Source organism: Gambusia affinis, linkage group LG21 (genome assembly GCF_019740435.1).
Source record: "Gambusia affinis linkage group LG21, SWU_Gaff_1.0, whole genome shotgun sequence".
NCBI classification, from domain to species: domain Eukaryota; kingdom Metazoa; phylum Chordata; class Actinopteri; order Cyprinodontiformes; family Poeciliidae; genus Gambusia; species Gambusia affinis.
This window is the reverse complement of record NC_057888.1, coordinates 8,916,351-8,934,072: the sequence shown is the minus strand read 5'-3', so window position 1 is coordinate 8,934,072 and position 17,722 is coordinate 8,916,351. Positions and strand designations below refer to the sequence as shown.

The following is a 17,722-nucleotide window of genomic DNA, read 5'->3' as shown; positions in this document are numbered from 1 at the left end:
ATGGATTGAGGGTTGAAGATTCGCCTGTAATTCTGCAAAAGTGACTTCCCAATTTTTTCTTTTTTTAATCAGTGATTTGGTAACTGCTGTTTTTAAAGTTTACTATTTCAATCAGATCAGATCCAACGACAGGAAGAACTTTAAGAAAACCTTTGGGTAGCCTATGTAGACAGCAGCAAGAGGAGCTTAATCGATGGGTAATTTCTTCTAAGGTTTTATGGCTGATTTGGTAGAATTGTGCAGCTTTCTCTGAATTGGTTTGACTGGCCACAGCATTGTTACTGGGATTGATGTTGATGTACAGATAGGACGTCTACTTTGTTTTATTTTCTCTGTGAAGAAGCTTGTAAATATATTACAAGACCTGGTAGAGTGAAGTTCAGATGCTACTGTCAGAATAATCTGACAACCCTCACAAACAAGGCATGAGCATTAATGTTTTTGTTAATGATTTCAGAGAACAATGTTTTATTTTTTTCCTCCCCTTTTTAGAATCATGATGACTACAAAAACATAAGCAGTCTATTCTAGAAAGTTATACATTCTAACAACAAGGGATTAAGCATTGTGCCTCACAGACGGCATAATTTGTCAAAACAAAGAGAGTGTATTAAACTTTTTGGGAAAACTGAAAAAAAATGGAAGCGCAAATGCCTTTTATTTCACTGGCTGCTGGGATGTTTGAAATTGGTTTGATACTCAGTCCGCACTACCTGACTGAATCCGAATTCAGTTGAAAAATTAACTAGATGATGTTTGACTGGCTCTAAAAATATTGCCAATTTCTCATGCTTGACTGTCACAACCCTTTAATATTGCATCTCAATGCATTTTTGAGTGAAAGCTAAAAAAAGCCCTCCCAAAAATGACCAAATCATTTATAGCGTACACTCACTTGAGCGTGGTCATTTCAGTAAGAGAAGGCTGTGTGGCCTTCAGGTAGCTGGCTCGCCGTGCCTGGACCTTGGGTGAGGGCTTAGGGCTGCAATCAGAGTCGCCACTATCCTCCTCTGCCATGGCCTTGATGTAGCTGCCACTGCGCATTCGCCGGCAAGGGATCTCATCATCCTTCCCCACTGGAGAGAAGCCGCTCCAGTCATCCTGAGGCACCTGTACAGATCAGGCGAGATTAGTAAAACAAAGGGGGAAAAAAAAGAAAAAAAACATCCTTCCCACAAGCAGATCCAAAAATGTATCCAGCAAGACTAGAATGTATTCTAAACTGGCCTGTCTTGATCCTACCATTAATCTCACAATGCCGATGGCCTTCTTTTGTCCGTCCCATGATACGTGCTGCATATCAAGCGTGGGAAAATTTATTGTTTTGACAGAATATCGCTGTAAACCCTGGCCTCTGCCTGCTCTCCTGGCTTTTCACACTCACTAATGAAGGTAAAAAAAAAATACATAAAAGGAAAACCCATCTCCTAGCTGGTATAATCTAAAAGAGAGCGAGTCAAAGACAGCAGAGTTGGAAAGAGGAGGGGAAAAACAAAGGGGGTTTTGTTCGACACAACCACTGCACTCCCAATGTGAGTGGCTTTTAGGGCACCAGCTCTGAAGAGAAAGAAATGAGATACAGAGTGATGAAAAAAGTGCAGGGGAATCATTCAATGGACAACTGTGTAGCTAGGAAACCGAGCTGACCTTAATGTCAGGGGCAACTACAGAGTGGTAAAAGAACACGTTTGCACTACTGTAGAAAGAGGTGCTTGAAATAAGGGCATGCTTAATTTTTTTTATTTATTGTTTTGCACTTTATAAAATAAAGCACTTGTAGTATGCTGGATTGAAATTTTCTTGCAAACATTAGCTTGCAGTATGCTTTTTTTTGTATAAAAACACCACTAAGTGCTTAGATGCACTTTGAAGACAAAGAAAAAAAAAAAAAAAAGCTTTTTCTGTCTGAAAGAATTGTTGCCTCATTGCAATGACAACATCCTTCCTTAATCGGCTCAGTCGGCTTTCCAGGATGTTAAAATGCATGGCCAGAGAGAACACTCACTGCCTTTGCTTCCCCCACTCTGTCCTATTCACTCATGCTTTTCTCTGCTGCCCTTATTTACTTTTTTTTTTCTTGTAGCGTATGCACACAGGCATAAACTGTGCACACTGACACTCTGTTCTTATGATCTGTCAACATTTTTAAAAGTATATTTTAACCAACTGCACAAGATGGAATAAAATATTGTACACTTTGAACTTTGTAGTATTTTGTCCTCCCGCAGCCAGAAACTTAAATGATGGACCAGAACAAAGAAGTGCAAAATTGTGAACAGGGAAGGCATTTTAAAGCAGGTTTAGCACATAAAACAATATCTTAAGTTTTCAAAATGGAAAGGGGGTGAAAAGGGTAAATCTGCATGAACCTAGGTATCCACCTATGCTGACTGGACAGTATGCAGTCTGGACAAGAAAATTACCAATAAGAGAAGTATATTTTCCATCAGCAGGAGAGGAAGGTTGATAAGAGCTGATAGGAAGATGGATGGAGAGTCCTGGAGGAAAGATATGGTAACTACTGCAAAATGATTCAGACTGGAGGGTACAGCCCAGGCTAAAGTAGAGTGATTAAGTTTAGAGCATATTTATCTCCAATTTGATTGAGCTTGAACAATTCTGTAAGAAAGATAGAAGAAATAAATCAGTCTGTAGATGGTCAGGTTATGTCCTGACCATTTTATAAAATGGTCAGGACATAACCCAGCAGAATAGCAGCTGTTGTAGTTAGCCGTGTTCACGAAGTATTGACTCATAAGACATGGATATGGATGTACATTTTTGTAACTTATTTTATTCAAAACAATTAGCTTATGTTCTCTTTGCTAATTTTCCAATGCATTTAAGTATGATTTTATGACTATTGTATTTTAAAAATTATTTTAAAATACATTCAAGAGGTATGAACACTTTTGTAAGAAACTGAAAATTTTGAAAATTCTTCCAAAAGCAGAAAAACTTCCTTAACATATGCGTGACCCGGCAACGTTGCAGTGTCAGTATGCATGTTTCTCTGTATTGCTGTGTGACCACTGAGCTTTAGGACTGGGGCAGTTTACGTTCAGCTTCTGTCTGCTGAACTCCTGCTCTCTCTGATCTTGCAGCGGCACCACACTGACTAAAACACGCAATCTCATGACTGCTGCCAAGACCAGACCAAGCATGATCTTGACAGCAGAATAAATGTAGTTTGACACAAAAGTGTGCCACTCAGAACAGATAATATTTGCTCTCTAAGTCTTCACTGTACTGTATACTGCAATTGTAATTGTTCTACTGAAGAAACACAAGTGCTTTTGCAGAAGAAACTACAAAAGCACTTGATCTTGTCCCTACTCCATAAACATGTCACAGCATTAGCATTATACAAACTTACAAAACCAAAATTCAGTGCACATCAACACAAAAGAGGAGATCCCATGGTATGGTTTTTCAAGAATGTTTTATGAATATACAAAACACAACGCAAGATAATGATCAAGGGTTGACAGGATGAATCAATCATTCAATTCCTACAGGCATAAACAAATGCATAATCATGCGGGAACAAAAACAGATGCATGGAGTAGAAGCGAGCCACAGATGATATTTGAAACATGACATGCAAGAGCTGGGGATGATGCTACAATCCTACCTGTAAGAAATGGCAAGTGCGTCCTGGCTCGGCTTTGACGAGAGCTTTATCTAGATTAACGGAGGCCTTTTGATACACCTCCCTCGCTCTGCTCACCGTCAGCGTAGAGGACCATGAGCTCTTCTTCAGCTGGACTTGTCCATCGAGGGCACTCATCAGCGGCAGACCTCCGCTGCTGCCACCCGAGCATGCAGAGCATTTGACGTCGTTGTTGCTGCGTGACGTCTTGAGTGACTGGGCGCTGATGGTGTTGTAGGACTCCATAAAGTACTGTGACTGGGATTTATCTGGGTGGCGTCCAATAGTCATGACCCCTGAAGGCATGGAACCAATTCCACCCCCTTGGTGATGATGGTACAGACACACCTCTCGGTCTAGCATGTCATCTGAGCTCCAGTAACCTGATGTAGTTGTACGCATCTTGGGTTCTGACTTGGAGCGGTCTTTGCTCTTACTACGCTTGCTGTGCTTGAGGGTCCCAGAGCATGAGGGAGGATCATCTGGGCTGGATTTGCTGCCATTTATCTTTCCACTCCCACCTCCTCCAGAGCCTGAGGGCCCTTCTAGAGAGTGGGACTTGGTGAAAAGCTTCTGCACAGAATGCACAAGATGGCGAATTCGACCAGGGCTGTCACTGCGTTGGTGCTCCAATGCCGTATGCTTGTATTGCAGGGTGTGGTAGCCTTCACGTCTCAACGGAGCTTGGGTCTCGAACTGCTCGAGCAAGTTTGATGGTATGCGGTTGTTGTTGTTCCCCCCGCTTCCCTTACAGCTCCCTGTAGGCCCGGTGTAAGGCACCATGGCGCTGCACTCCTCCTTCAGCTCATGGTGGGAGCTGTAATGTCTGCGAGGGAAAGTGCAGCTGGTCAGGTCAGGATAGGCACTGCACTCAGTCTGGAAGGCGCTCCGCTGTGTGTAGCAGGGGTTTTCAGTGGGATGAGCTTCCCCTTGGTTGAGGAAGTAGGACCGGCGGTCGGCGTGCCCCAGAGTCATGGAGTCATAAGATGGGTCGCAGGTCACTGTGTGGTGACTGCGGCTGTTCGACAGGCCTTTCATGGTCATTTTGGCCTGGTTGGCTTGTGCACCCGACTGCTTCAGCAGAAAGTCTGCACAGGCCCCAAATCTAGCTCTACAAAGAAACATGCATCCATGAAATAAAACAGACAAACAGGAAGAGAAAGACAGAAAAGATAATTATAAATATGTTGGTGCTGACTCTCTATCATGCATGGCATTTCTTACTGCAATAATAGCAGACAACTAGATATCCTGTTTCCTAGAGAGGTTTCACCAGGTAGGAACAGAAATCCCCTCAAGTAACATAACACATCAGGTTGCCTCCTATTTAAGCATAATGAGAACTATATATCTGAAGCAATGCAAGGTGCTGCATTGCTTTGCAATACTCAAAGCATATTAAAACATCTGCTTCAATTCAAAGAAAGTTCTACATAACCCTGAAATGCAGATGAAGATGTTTGATGCTGAACCTGTTCATCTCAGTCACTGTTTTATGTTTGTTCTTTAAAACTTTGCCCATTGTCCTTCGATATCAATTTTTTTTCTACACAGTTTTACCCTGGATTTTTTGTGTTCTATTTAGCATTTTATGTAGACCTAGTAAGTTATTGTGAGGGGGAAAGTCATCTGGGGCAGCAAATCAATAGTTTCCAAAAATACTGAGATCAGGACTAACAACTGTCATGTTCAAAATCCTGTAAATACACCTTCTTCTGCTTTGTTTAAACTGCATCATCGGCAAGTCATCTTCACCACAACTAGATTACCTAAATGCAGCAAGTCGCTGCCATGTGAATGATTTAGTTGATATTTGTGTTAAGGAGAAATTAAACAAGTGTTTCTAATAAAGAAGCTAATTAGAAAGCTTAATACAGGACTTTATCTTAAAAAACAAACAGGAAGTAGGTCTTAATCGATTCTTATTGGTTAAATACTCTAATCATAATTTTTTTTCTTTTGTCCAAGCCTCTGGACACGTACCCACTGCAACCATCAGATCCAGGGTAGTGGACGGGTTGTTTTAATTCTGCTAGGGAAGCTCACAGAAACTACCCACAGTCTCAGTCTTTTAATCCAGGGCTTTTACAGAACACTGGTTGAAAAAACTGGGTCAAAAAGAGCATTTATTTTTAGGCTTACAGTACACCTGTACACAGTGGATTCATACACACGCCTGTCCACAAACATGAATTATGCTTGTGGACTTTCCCTCTAAACCTTTCATTCTCTCCATGGCAAACTATCTGACCCAACAAATAGCTTCTGGGCTTCAAGTAGCAACTGTAATAAATGACCTTTTCCTGTCATGAAAACAAATACATCCATCAGCACCCCTTACACTACTTTTCTTACTCATCTGAGGATGGCTATTTGCTGAATCCACACAGTTTTTAATAGACTGAAAGTAAAAGTAGCGAAGCAAAAATAAAACCCCATGCACCTCAGTGTAGCACACAGACAGCAGAACGGCTGAGCCTCAGAGTGCAATTCATTACTGCGATTTATAATACAGCACAGACTGTATTGTAGATAAACAAAATGTGGGAAAAAAAGGGAGGGCAAGAAGGATAAAAAAGGAGGAAGTGTACCTTTATGCAAGTAGGTCAAAAGCAAGATATTGAGGTTCATTTATTATTTTTTTGCTTAATTAGTTGAAAACTCTGAAATTATGCTTGCAATTTTACTGCTAATATTAACAAGGGATTATATCCAATACCAATATTAAGCAGCTCTGTCTCATCAACAACAGACCCGCAAGAAGGAACTCAAAGTAAACACCAGATATCAGTTAGATGTACACTTCTTGCAGGGTTGTGTCCAGCTAAAGGTATTCATTTCAGTAGACAGAGATCCTTTCTGTTGGCTACTGAAGCACAGAATGTGACCTAAATAAAGGGCCCTCATGGTGATCCACAGCACTGAGTCTGTGGCACAGCTGTCTGCTACACTGCACTAGAGCTGTAAACCGACGTTTGGTCATATATGCTATTTTTCCTACGAGCAAAAGACACGTAAACAAGCACACATGAAAGCAAACACGGTGTACAGCTGACAGAGACCATATCTGTGTGGATTTTTGATGCTGCTCAAAAAGTGCAGCTTTCAGCAGGTAGATCTGCTGGGTTTATTGCGCCTGTCAGGTAAGGCCCACACTGGCAAGTCCTCAAAGACAGCTGTGGTCATGGATTATACTTTATGTCCATCGTAGCTGACTGACCTATTTGTGTCTCTACCTCCCGGGTCAAACCTCCCCATACAGCACATGAACAACACAAGCCTCTTTGAAGTAGGATCCAATGATAATGCAGCTTTTCGCACAGACAACTAATTTGTTCTTTGCTATATATCATATCCTTGGTAACACTAATGCTTTTCCACCCACAGTCCAGTATATCAGATAATTACTTACAGGAATTTTGAAAACGTTCAGACTTGATCTTATGGATGTAGCTTGCTGCTTGATCAATCAAAAGTATAAACCAAAACCTAGCTGCAGTGTCACCAACTTTTTCAAATTTGCTTTAAATTTATAAAAGGTTCTCCAAAAGGAAGTCTAAGAATAATCAACAATAGTTAAAGCAGAACAAAAGGAGAGATATGAACATGGATGCTGTTATCTAATGAAACACATATCTGTAATGATATTTAAAAAAATCCATATCTATTATGTCTTAAGTTAACACTTTAAAAATGGAAGATTACACACTGAAACTATGATAGTACAAATATGATAAAGAACAAATACAATCTATTGATGCTCATTAAAACTGCATCAGCAAAATGCATGGATGCAATCTGTTTAATAGTTTCATATGTCATAACTTAAAGACATATTTCACTTGTTATCTCACACATTTTGTTAATAGCTGTGCCGCTTTGCAGTGGTTAGCTCCATCTTTAATGTTCTTAGCATCACCTTGAGCCTCAAGTCTCCCTAAAGTAAACAAATGTGGTATTAAAATGCAAAGCCACATTGATTCACTCCACACAATCTTTAAAGGAAACGGGGAAATCAATAAGACTTAGAGCAAGAGGACTGTCACAGCTACTTTCTGTTGGAAAAAAATTAAAGTCTGGGGTAGGGACTACAATTAGTATGACTATTTTCTTTGTCTTAAAACTCCAGTTTGAAAAACAGAACTGAGGGCTTTCATAGACACATTTATAGATGACCAATCAAATAAGCCTTGAGAATATGACTAAGTGGAAAAGTATATATGTTGTCAGGTTAAACTAGATTTAGCTTTGACAAAATCCCTTTGTACATTACTCTATAAAAGTCAGAAAGGTGAGTCACTGTGACAGAACCAAGTTATAGTTTTACTGCTGAAGATGTCCCCCATACTCAACCTCTGCCTGAACGAGACCTTGGCTATCACCGTCTGTGATGGGACACCACTCAGAATCAGCTAACTTAGTGGACCCGTCTTGGACTCCACAAGTGAAAATTCTGACAAAAGCATGTGATGAGGTGGGAAAATATATAGAAAATGCTGTTTTTTGCAAGTCACACCTCACTTTGATGAGAAATATTAAAGCATTTTAATTGTGAGATGTCGTTGAGACCCAATGAATAAATGTGACCCCATGCAGACAGAGAACAAGCTGGGATTTAAACTCAGGACTGTATACTGCTACCAACTGTGCCACCATGCATCCCTGTGAAAGAAAAAAAAAATATAAGAAAATAAGATTTTTGAAAAATCTATGAGACAATCACCAGAAAGCTGTAGAGAGAAAATACATGGGAGTTATGACTGCTCCCATGACATGTTTTCATCCTGATGTGAATGCAAGTAACAGCTTGACGTGTCCTCCACACATTCAACAAATCAAATGCACAGCAATGCTTCAGAGCATCTACTTTCTTAATGGGATGATGTGCTTTGACACCAAAATCTGCATATTTCTGCCAGCTGTATTGGCTGCATTATTATACAACAAGCCTTTATGGGTGAATTGATGCGCCTGGTTCTTGTAAAACAGCTCCTTTGTCACAACCAATATAATTAGGCCAACTATCGAGGTCTTTTCCTGACAAATGGAGTGACTGTGCTTTCTTATGGCGCGGGACCCACCAATCAAATTTCAGAGACAAATTCCTCTAGTGATGAGGACTATTTGAGAAGAGTAAACAATTTAACCTAGGCAGTGGGTTTGGGAAAAGGCACTGTATTGTTGTTGAAGCTCCTGCTGTATGTCTAAAGAATTTGACAAAAAAAAAAAAAATTAATAAAATTCAGGCGTGGAAGAGGGAAACTGACTTGACAAGCAGCTCATCATTTCTATAGAAACACAAACCATATAAAACTTTAATTAGCTCAAAAATATATATTCTCCTTTGTATAAATAAAAAAAATGAATGCAATCATTTAAGAAATCTTGGTATTTGAGTCAGAGAAAAAAAAAAAAGAAAAGCCTCGACACTTGGCTTTGACTTTGTAAGAAAAGGCCACGACTCCACTGAGGTTGCTTTCGATGGCTTAAGGTTGACTCCATCAAGGGTATATGGTAGGAACTGAAGAGAATGACGGCAGCCCAGACCTCTGCTTTTCATTTTAAAGGTTACATTTACAGTCAGATATGAAGTTATTCTTTATCAGGCAGTCATATCTCTTTCTGTTAAATGTTACATCTATAAGATGTCAGGTAAAAATCTGATTATCCAGTTTAAATACAAAATTCACAGGAAATAATGTTAAAGTGTCAGGACTATTTTGGCATGAGGAATTTGTAATATCGCTGTGCAAACATGGCATCACCTACTCGACTTTGTCACAATAATGAATAAATTAATTTTATTACATTGTTCATGTCATTAACTAAAAACTAAAAGTAGTCCATCAAAAGATGCTGCCAACTGTACAGCGCATCTCTGTTGCTCCTCAAGAAACACCACGGACCTCTTGGCTTCTTCTCTGATTAATGCTGTTCTTGTCAAACTTAGTGAAAATGGACGGCCATGTCTTGCAGAGTTTCCAGAGTTCTCTCCATTTTCAGATGATGGATGTGAAAAAATGTGATAGAACTCAAGGGGCGTGAATACCTTTGCTAGGTGTTGAGCAAAAAGCTTTACTGAACTTCAAAATGACATTTATTCAATACAAAACCAAAGAACGTAAACTCGGATCACTTGGAATGGATGAATGATTGGACTGTATTGACTTTTTGTAGAACCTTGAGCATGTGTTGTGAATGAGAACTATCTTCACATATAATGTTTGGAAAGTCAAGAATTACAGCAAGTTTAACTAAACATATTCTATTTTTTCTGCCATCATCCCCCTGAGAGGATGCAAAACCATATTCTACCTTTCTTCAGAATTTCTCATAATTTTTTTTTTTTTTTTTTAATTTTTTTTTCACAATTCTAAACTAATTGACTAAAAGGCCACAAGACACACTCACTCACAGAGTGCTTACTGATTATAGAGTTGGTCCAAAAGCCTGTTTTGAGGATAATTACAGCATTTAAAGAAAGGTATTTTAAAGCCTTTTTAACTCATTTATTTTCACTAACCTGGATATAACAAGGAACAATAATTTTCTGTTTTCTTACTTGTTTTTCTTTCATTTTCCTAAGCCTAATAAAAACATCCATAAAAAGTAGCCAAGGGAAATTAGGCAAGAAAGGATGGCACCATCATCATCATCACAAATAGATTTTCTGTTGAAAAAAATAATTAGATATTTTTTTTCTTTATGAAAACTCACAGGTGGTAGGTCCTTTTAGATTAAATGTGAGTAGCAATCACATGATCACCTTTTGTAAGTGCATAAAGGCTTTGTAGGGAAATTGTGAATATGTTTTAGCATTCTCAAGGGGAGGATGGCATAAGCAGTAATCTTTGATGTGGGGGGCACAGAAGTACAGACTATATTTCTGCAAAGTATTATTAGAGGTTAACAATGATTCCAGTAAAGAAAACTGTATAATCCATTTTGTTGATCAACGAGAATCAACAAAATGCAAAAGCAAGAACACAAAAACAACGACAGAAGCCATGCTAACTTGGCTTCTAACTTCCATTTTAGCATAACTTCTGTTATAGCTTTTTATTGTGTCTCGTTGTTGACCCACCTGAGCTACTGTAGTATTGTAGCTATTGTCCTTCAGTGATTTTGGCAAATTAAGTAAGGTTTTATTAATCACAAACTGCATAATAATTTTCTAAACTTTAACTATTTAACTTATTGACCCAATTTAAGGTAGTTTGGGAAAAATCAGCAATTTTTGTGTTTTTAAAAGAGCAGCAAAATGTAAAGCACATCAGCAGTGTATGGTGTACACCAATAAATACACCTCTGAAAAGTTCAGTCAAAGCAGTCCACACCAGCACTGTCTGCAGCTCCAAGGGATTTTCACGCTTTAAAATTTTCAAACACTCTTGTTTCTGAAAAGAAAGTGAAAAAGGCTAATATCATAAAATCTGTGTCATCTTTGCTCATTTCAGCTCAATGCATCATACATGTGTGTTCAAGGTGAAAAGTGACATCTATCAAGAGTCTGTCAGGCAGGACACTTGAGCAAACAGCATAGGTAGTTTATGCCAGCTCAGTAGTTAACCTATAAAAAGTAAAAATGCTTTACTATATTTTTCCCCAACCAAAATTGAGAAACTGGCTTTTATATTTACACTTTGTTATTCCATATGACCTTTGCTATTACAAGGTCACCTGGACCTTACAGTCTTTATTAATAAGAAGCTTCAGAGGAAGAAGAGCAAAGAAAACAGGAGAAGATATGATGTACTCCACCTGGGTTCTGGACTTGAGCCAAGAACAACCAAGTTATTCATCACAATATGCTGCACCTGCGCTATTCCTGATATACTAAGCACCCAAAAACAATATAAAATATAACATATTTGTAATCATCTGTTGTGATATTATTTTAACACTGAATTGCTTATGTTTGTTTTAAATAAAAGAAATTAGATGTCAGGCATACTGTATCTTTTAAATTTGTTTATACTTACTGTGATATAAAATTATGTTTTTACTAAAGCAATTACACTGTGACTACCTCAGACCAACTCAAGCCTACACTGCTTTTCATAATTAAATAAAAAGCAATTTTTATTTTCAATATACACCATTATAACTCCTCTCAAACTGGGACACTGTAGCATTCATGCAGCTTTTATTTTAGCTCATCAATAAACAGGCTTTTGAAGCGCCCGATAAACAGCCTATTCTTGTTTGGATATATGCTGTTTTCTCTTGCGCTCAAACAGAGAAACGTCACTTTTTTTTTTCTTATTAAAGCCCGTAAAAATCTGGGGCAGCTTATTCTGGTCTATGGGAACGCAGGCGAACACTGTGATGGTGATAAGTAAATCAAAGCCTGGTGAGTCTGAGCATTATCGCATATTGGGTCCTGACATATCAACTGCAAGCATTACCCAGGAGGTAATAAAAGTTGCTGGAAATGTCAATGTGAGGCTTGCCTCAGTTTCCTATTTGATTCCTTCTTCATTTATTGTAGCTGATAATAACTGTACAATTTCATTATCAATGCTATTTTTAGCTATGCAGAGACTTGGGAGTGCAGCATATAGTCAGAGCATACACAGATAAAAGGTACACAACTGAGTGCATTTTCCAGCTGTTTTTATGTTAATATCTTCCTCAATTTAGGACAAGATATCCTGTCTAAAGTGACTCACCTTCTCTGCAGAAAAAAATAAAAAAATTCAGGTTATATTCATGCTCTTTGATTGTACAGTATGCACAGTATAGTCACTTGCCTCTGTCATCCAGGATTAGCATCAAAATGCTGCCAGAGGGGGGAACAGTGTCAGGTGATTTCAAGCCACTGACTACAGTTAATTACATGAAGGGAAAGAAAGCTGTGTGCACACAACTAATGTGTTATTATGCTCTTAGCTAATGCAGTCTAAATACACATTAAATGTCTATTGCATTTATCAACTTTAATTGAACATTACGTGCAGAATAAGGATTAAATTTTGTATTAATAGTGTGCTGGAGTAAGGCCCAATCGTAATTAGGATTTGCATATATTGTTATTCTAATGAATTCATAAAAAAATAAGAAAAAAGTCATAAAAACAGACTAGCAAGAGGCTATTTTCAAGAGATCATTCTACTCTTTCCTCCACAAAGCTTTGTGTTAAACTCATGAGGGGAGAGGTCATGACTTCGTAATGGGAGGTGAAAAGATGAGGGAAATCTTGATGGTTTGTGCCTCCCCTGTACCATGGGTGGCACGTCACATCAAAGACACATGAACTGACACATTGACAGATCAGGGAGTGAGATCCAACTGAGCAAGAGGGAGGCGAGGAAGGGAGGGTGGGGTGCAACTTGCTGTCTTCTCCTATGAGCACTGGTAGACGTGTATCCACTGCGACACCCACATGCCAGAGTCAACCAATCACCAATACAGATACAAACCCCAAGGAAACACACTGGGACACACATACCCCTGTTGAGACTGGGGGGAATTATTCCAGCTCTCCCTGAACACCATGGAGATTTCCTCCTACACCAATGCCAGCATAGAGAGCAGGTGTCAGAGCAGGTGAAGGCTGCACATTGATGGTTGGCAACTCGGCTCCCAGCTGACCTCACATCAGAACTTGACGACATGAACAGGGCATGTAAATTACTCAGTAAACAAGAGTCTACAGGGTTTATGCCAACAAAGTGGACATTATGTCTCATGTCAACCCACGCTTAGCCAAAGTCTATCAAAGACTCTAGACTGAAGTCCAGTTGTTTTCCTCTGATCACAGAGTCTCTGGGCAAAATCAAGAAACTGAATACTCCCTGTAGCACATGTTTAAGTTTTGTTACTTTGATTGTTTCTGACAGCGCCAAGACCTTCCTCCTTGCTCTTATTGGTTGTCTTTGACTGGGAACAGCGCATTTCTGCAGGTAGCAACAGGAGAACTGGGACCAGGGAAAGGACCTTGATTTTTTTTAGTTTTTTTCCAGAGACTGTCTTATATCATTCTGTCATGACAAGGTGGCACTTTTAACAAATATGGGAAAGAAAAAAATAAATAAATGTTTGTAAATATCAGCAATACTTCACGCTACATGATTAAATAGAAACTTTCAGAATATTCTTTTTTAAAAATTTCAATGAAATAGTGAAAACAGTTCCAGACTTAACGTTCTCCTTCAATGTCACCTGGTATTTTTTTTCTCCTATTGTAAATATATTTCTCACAATGCTTAAGAATATTCATTTGTTTTTTCTTTAAGTGTGCTGATAAATGGTGCACAAATTTCACCTGTATTTTTCCTGTGTGTTTGAATTTCTAATAAACTCCAGAGAATATAATGGGTGATTTGCAGTTGGGTGTTTTATGAGCAGCTAAATGAACTGTGAAATGAGCAAGTTGAATTAGCTTCCCATTTCGTAATTTGCTCAGGTACACACAGATAACTGTTGCCTAATTTTACTGGTAACCGAGGTGACACGGTGCATCAAAGAACATTAACTTCTTGCCTATTAGATGTTATCATGGGTGTTGTTTGGATGAGTACTGCACGTAAAGGGTCTTGGTATTCCAAAAGAGATGATCTTAATTCATGTTTGAAACATCTAAAAAAAATAAGGTTTTAATTAAAACTTTTGAAAAGTAATTAGAAAATAAATTAACTGAGGATGCTTGAAGGAAAGACTAAGAGTCAAAATAGCCCCCTTTTAATACCTTAATCCAAAAATGTATTAAGCAAAGTGCTGGAGAAAGCTTAGAAATACCTACAATTTTTACAACTTAACAAAAGAATATCATCCCTATAAATTGTGTGAAAAGTCATCACTGATGTGTCGACATGATTTTTGGATCACATTCACAGCCACATCACAGCTTCATAATTCTGTCTCAGAAATATCATCTTCAGAAATCTATTTATGCCATTGAGTGTTTTGTCTGTCGTCTTTGTAAAAAATGAATCACAACATTCTTCATTAGATACTCCATCCGAACAAATGTGTCACAGCATCTTCAGTAGATTGTCTAAGACTGTGTTATATATTGTTAAACTGAGCAGAAACGTAGAAGTGAATTTTACATGAGGAAAAGATTCAACACTCTCATTCTGTCAGCTGTGTATCCAATATTCCTCTGCATGTCCAGTCATGCACTTCACTTTCCTTTCTTCATTATAGTGTGTTTTGTTATCACCAACAATCATTTTCCAAGCTTTAAGGTTCATCTTCTATCATTACACAGTTCCTATCCATTGGCTGTGCCTTATTATCACCAGATCAGAGCTGTGAGGATTCAGTCCCCAATTACTCACTAGCTTGCACTGTACTCCCCTTAAACATACACCTCTGATGTTGTAATGAATCATCTTCCATCAGTTTAACCTTTGGTATATAAAACAATTAAAAAAAAGAAAAAAAAAGACAAAGCAGCTCTGAAGAAATATTGGACGCAATCTATGCCTCTAATTCCCGGGCCTTTTCTATTTTTTAATGCTTCATCTGATACTCAACTTTGTGGCTTAGAGTTGGAAAGAACATGGCTTATTTTCAAATAGCCTTCAATGATGACCCATGCCAAGTGATATGTTCTCAAGTGGTAAGCTCTGCTTGCAGTAAATCCAGTTATTTGGCCAAAGTCCTTGGCCTGAGGATTCACAGCTGGCTTGCAAACTAAAGCTGATCAGAAGAGAGCCAAGCCATTCAACAAGTTACAATTTTTCTGAGCTAAAAAAAAAATAAAAAAAAATAATAAATAAATTTAGTTTGGAGAAGAACTACTCAGAATGCTGAAGATTATTTGCAAGCAATATATTCTTTGTGAGACAAAATTGCTGGTTTTAAAAAAGTAAACTTTTTCAAAAATATGTAAAATTATGAATTTGTATTTTGTCATTTAATATCTGCATAACCTTTTTGCATAAAGCAGAAAGAAAAAATTAGAGCTGTGATCTGATTAAAAATATGGGAATCTGCAATAACACTGCTGAATATTGAGGCCACCAAATAAACATTAAAATTTTCTTTGACATTATTTCAATTCAACAAACGTTATTGAAATCCTCAAAAGTTTTTTCTCTAAATTAATACTACACAATGAGCATATCTGTGAGATAATTCTGACACTACCACCTGTTTTACCACCTACCTAAATTAATTATCTGGTTGTCTGCAAAGAATTTCCTTTGACTTCATGGTCTGGTTATTGTCATGATAGGTGCAACAAATTATGAGACCACATAACCTCAGGTGTGTGCCATTTTTAAACCATCGATCGACTCAGTTTAACTTGTGTTGACATAAATTTGTCACATTTGATTTAATGACAAAACTGAAAAAAAAATCAAGCTACAAGTTTGAAGAAGGAAGGTTGACATTTGATTTTAAAGGACATCAGTTTAAAAAATCCAGCAAAAACATTTCAGTGCTGTTACAGTTTAAATAACATATTGCAATAATAATGCATTTTGAGCAGAAAAATTATAGTGTTTGATATGAATAGGCTTCTATGCATGAATCAATTTAATAAAGAACAAAAAAGGATTCACGGAAAATATTTAAGCTTAACTCAACCTGCTAGGAAATTTGTTAATTTCCTTTCAGTCTCAAACTAACTTTGGGGCACAAAATTCACAAATTATTATGTATATGAATGGCAGATTAACATTAAGATTATTTTACATTTAAGTAAGACGTTTGACAGCCTTCATGTCGAAAAATTCTAGAGAACTTTAAAAAACATTTAAACTGCTGACTGGTTCTTTGCATTTTAATTGAAAAATATCCGTCTTAAATGTTCAGTCACATATATAAACAATTAGAATGTTTATTTCAAAACGTTTTCTTTGTCAGATAAAAAGTTACTTTTCAAAATATATCTTAAGCAGGTATTAGACATAATTTACTTTAGAGCGTCCCAACCCCAGGCATATGTACAGTTTATATGTTTCTAGTTGGTACCACCATTGGGCCATTGCTTTTGCATAGCTGTAATCTAGTGTTTTTAGGCAAAAATGACGATAAAGTGCACAGCTCTATAGCATCCATCAACAAGTCGATAAAGCAAAAGCTACTATCCTAGTGTCAGATTATGAAAGTATTAATGTTTTTATAAATGTGTCCCTAAATCCTTGGCTCTGCCTTCTGTTTTGCTTTCTGCACAACACTGCAAGAGTGCTAAAGCTTATGCCTGGCAGAGAAAACATGTTCAGCACTTTTACTTGCTATTAGGCATTTTTGAACACTTTGTCCACTTGTAAATCCCACCACTGCCATCTGCTCTGTCACCAGTTATCATTGCACACAAACAGTAAAAATTATTTTACCCAAGCAACCTCAGAAACCCTTTTATTTTGTCTGTCCTTTGCAGTCCCTCTCATTCCAGAATTGTCCCATGATCTTCATCTTCCTGACTGTATTTATTTTCTCTAGACCATCAATCTCAGAGATATCTTTGTGTCTCTCTCTCATTTCTGCTGCTGATTGCAACCCGTCAACCTTGACAGATGCATTTCTACTGAAGATGCACTGGAGCTGGATCACAGAAGGTGGCTCTCAAAAGGTCAAAGGTGAGTTATAAATGTGTTGACTTAAATTTGACATTTCAAATGGTTTATTCACATTGTGGTATTGGATTGTTCATGTGTCACACTGTGGCCAAAGCTATGTATTTTGAACACTGTTGTGCAGCGCCTGGTAAAAGTATTTATGCTCTGTAATGTTTTTTTTTTCTTTTTGTCATGTTACAAACATAAACTTCAGTGTATTTTATTGGACTTCTGTATGAGAGTTCTACACAAGCTAGTTCATAATGCGAAATGGAGAGTCAATTTTATGTGATTTTTTGTTTTACTCATTATCTCCTGGTCCATCCTGCTATCTCTCCTGAACAAGACACTAACGTTCCCAAACTTCTCCCAATGAAGGGGAGACCGACCCCCAAACCAGAGGAAGCAATCCACGTTTTTCTAGCAATGAGAAAAACGAGTTGACTCTCGTTGACTCGAGTGTGAAGCAGCAGATGCTTCACACTCAGTTGTGAACCACTCCAGGGAACAATGAAGATCACAGCCTGAGAATGCCAACATAATCTCATCTGCA

At 38.0% G+C, this 17,722-nt stretch overlaps 1 protein-coding gene across 3 annotated transcripts in view; it reads right to left on the bottom strand.

Moving 5' to 3' along the window:
• Window positions 1-17,722, bottom strand: part of dlgap1b (discs, large (Drosophila) homolog-associated protein 1b) — a 93,883-nt gene that overhangs the window by 41,857 nt on the left and 34,304 nt on the right. For all 3 annotated transcript variants that reach the window (XM_044104364.1, XM_044104362.1, XM_044104363.1), the window contains exons 3-4: window positions 3,635-4,763; window positions 896-1,110 (exon numbers count right to left, since the gene is read on the bottom strand). In XM_044104364.1, coding sequence (XP_043960299.1) covers window positions 896-1,110; window positions 3,635-4,696 — 1,277 coding nt within the window. In that variant the 5' untranslated portion in view covers window positions 4,697-4,763. The remainder of the gene's footprint in view (window positions 1-895; window positions 1,111-3,634; window positions 4,764-17,722) is intronic.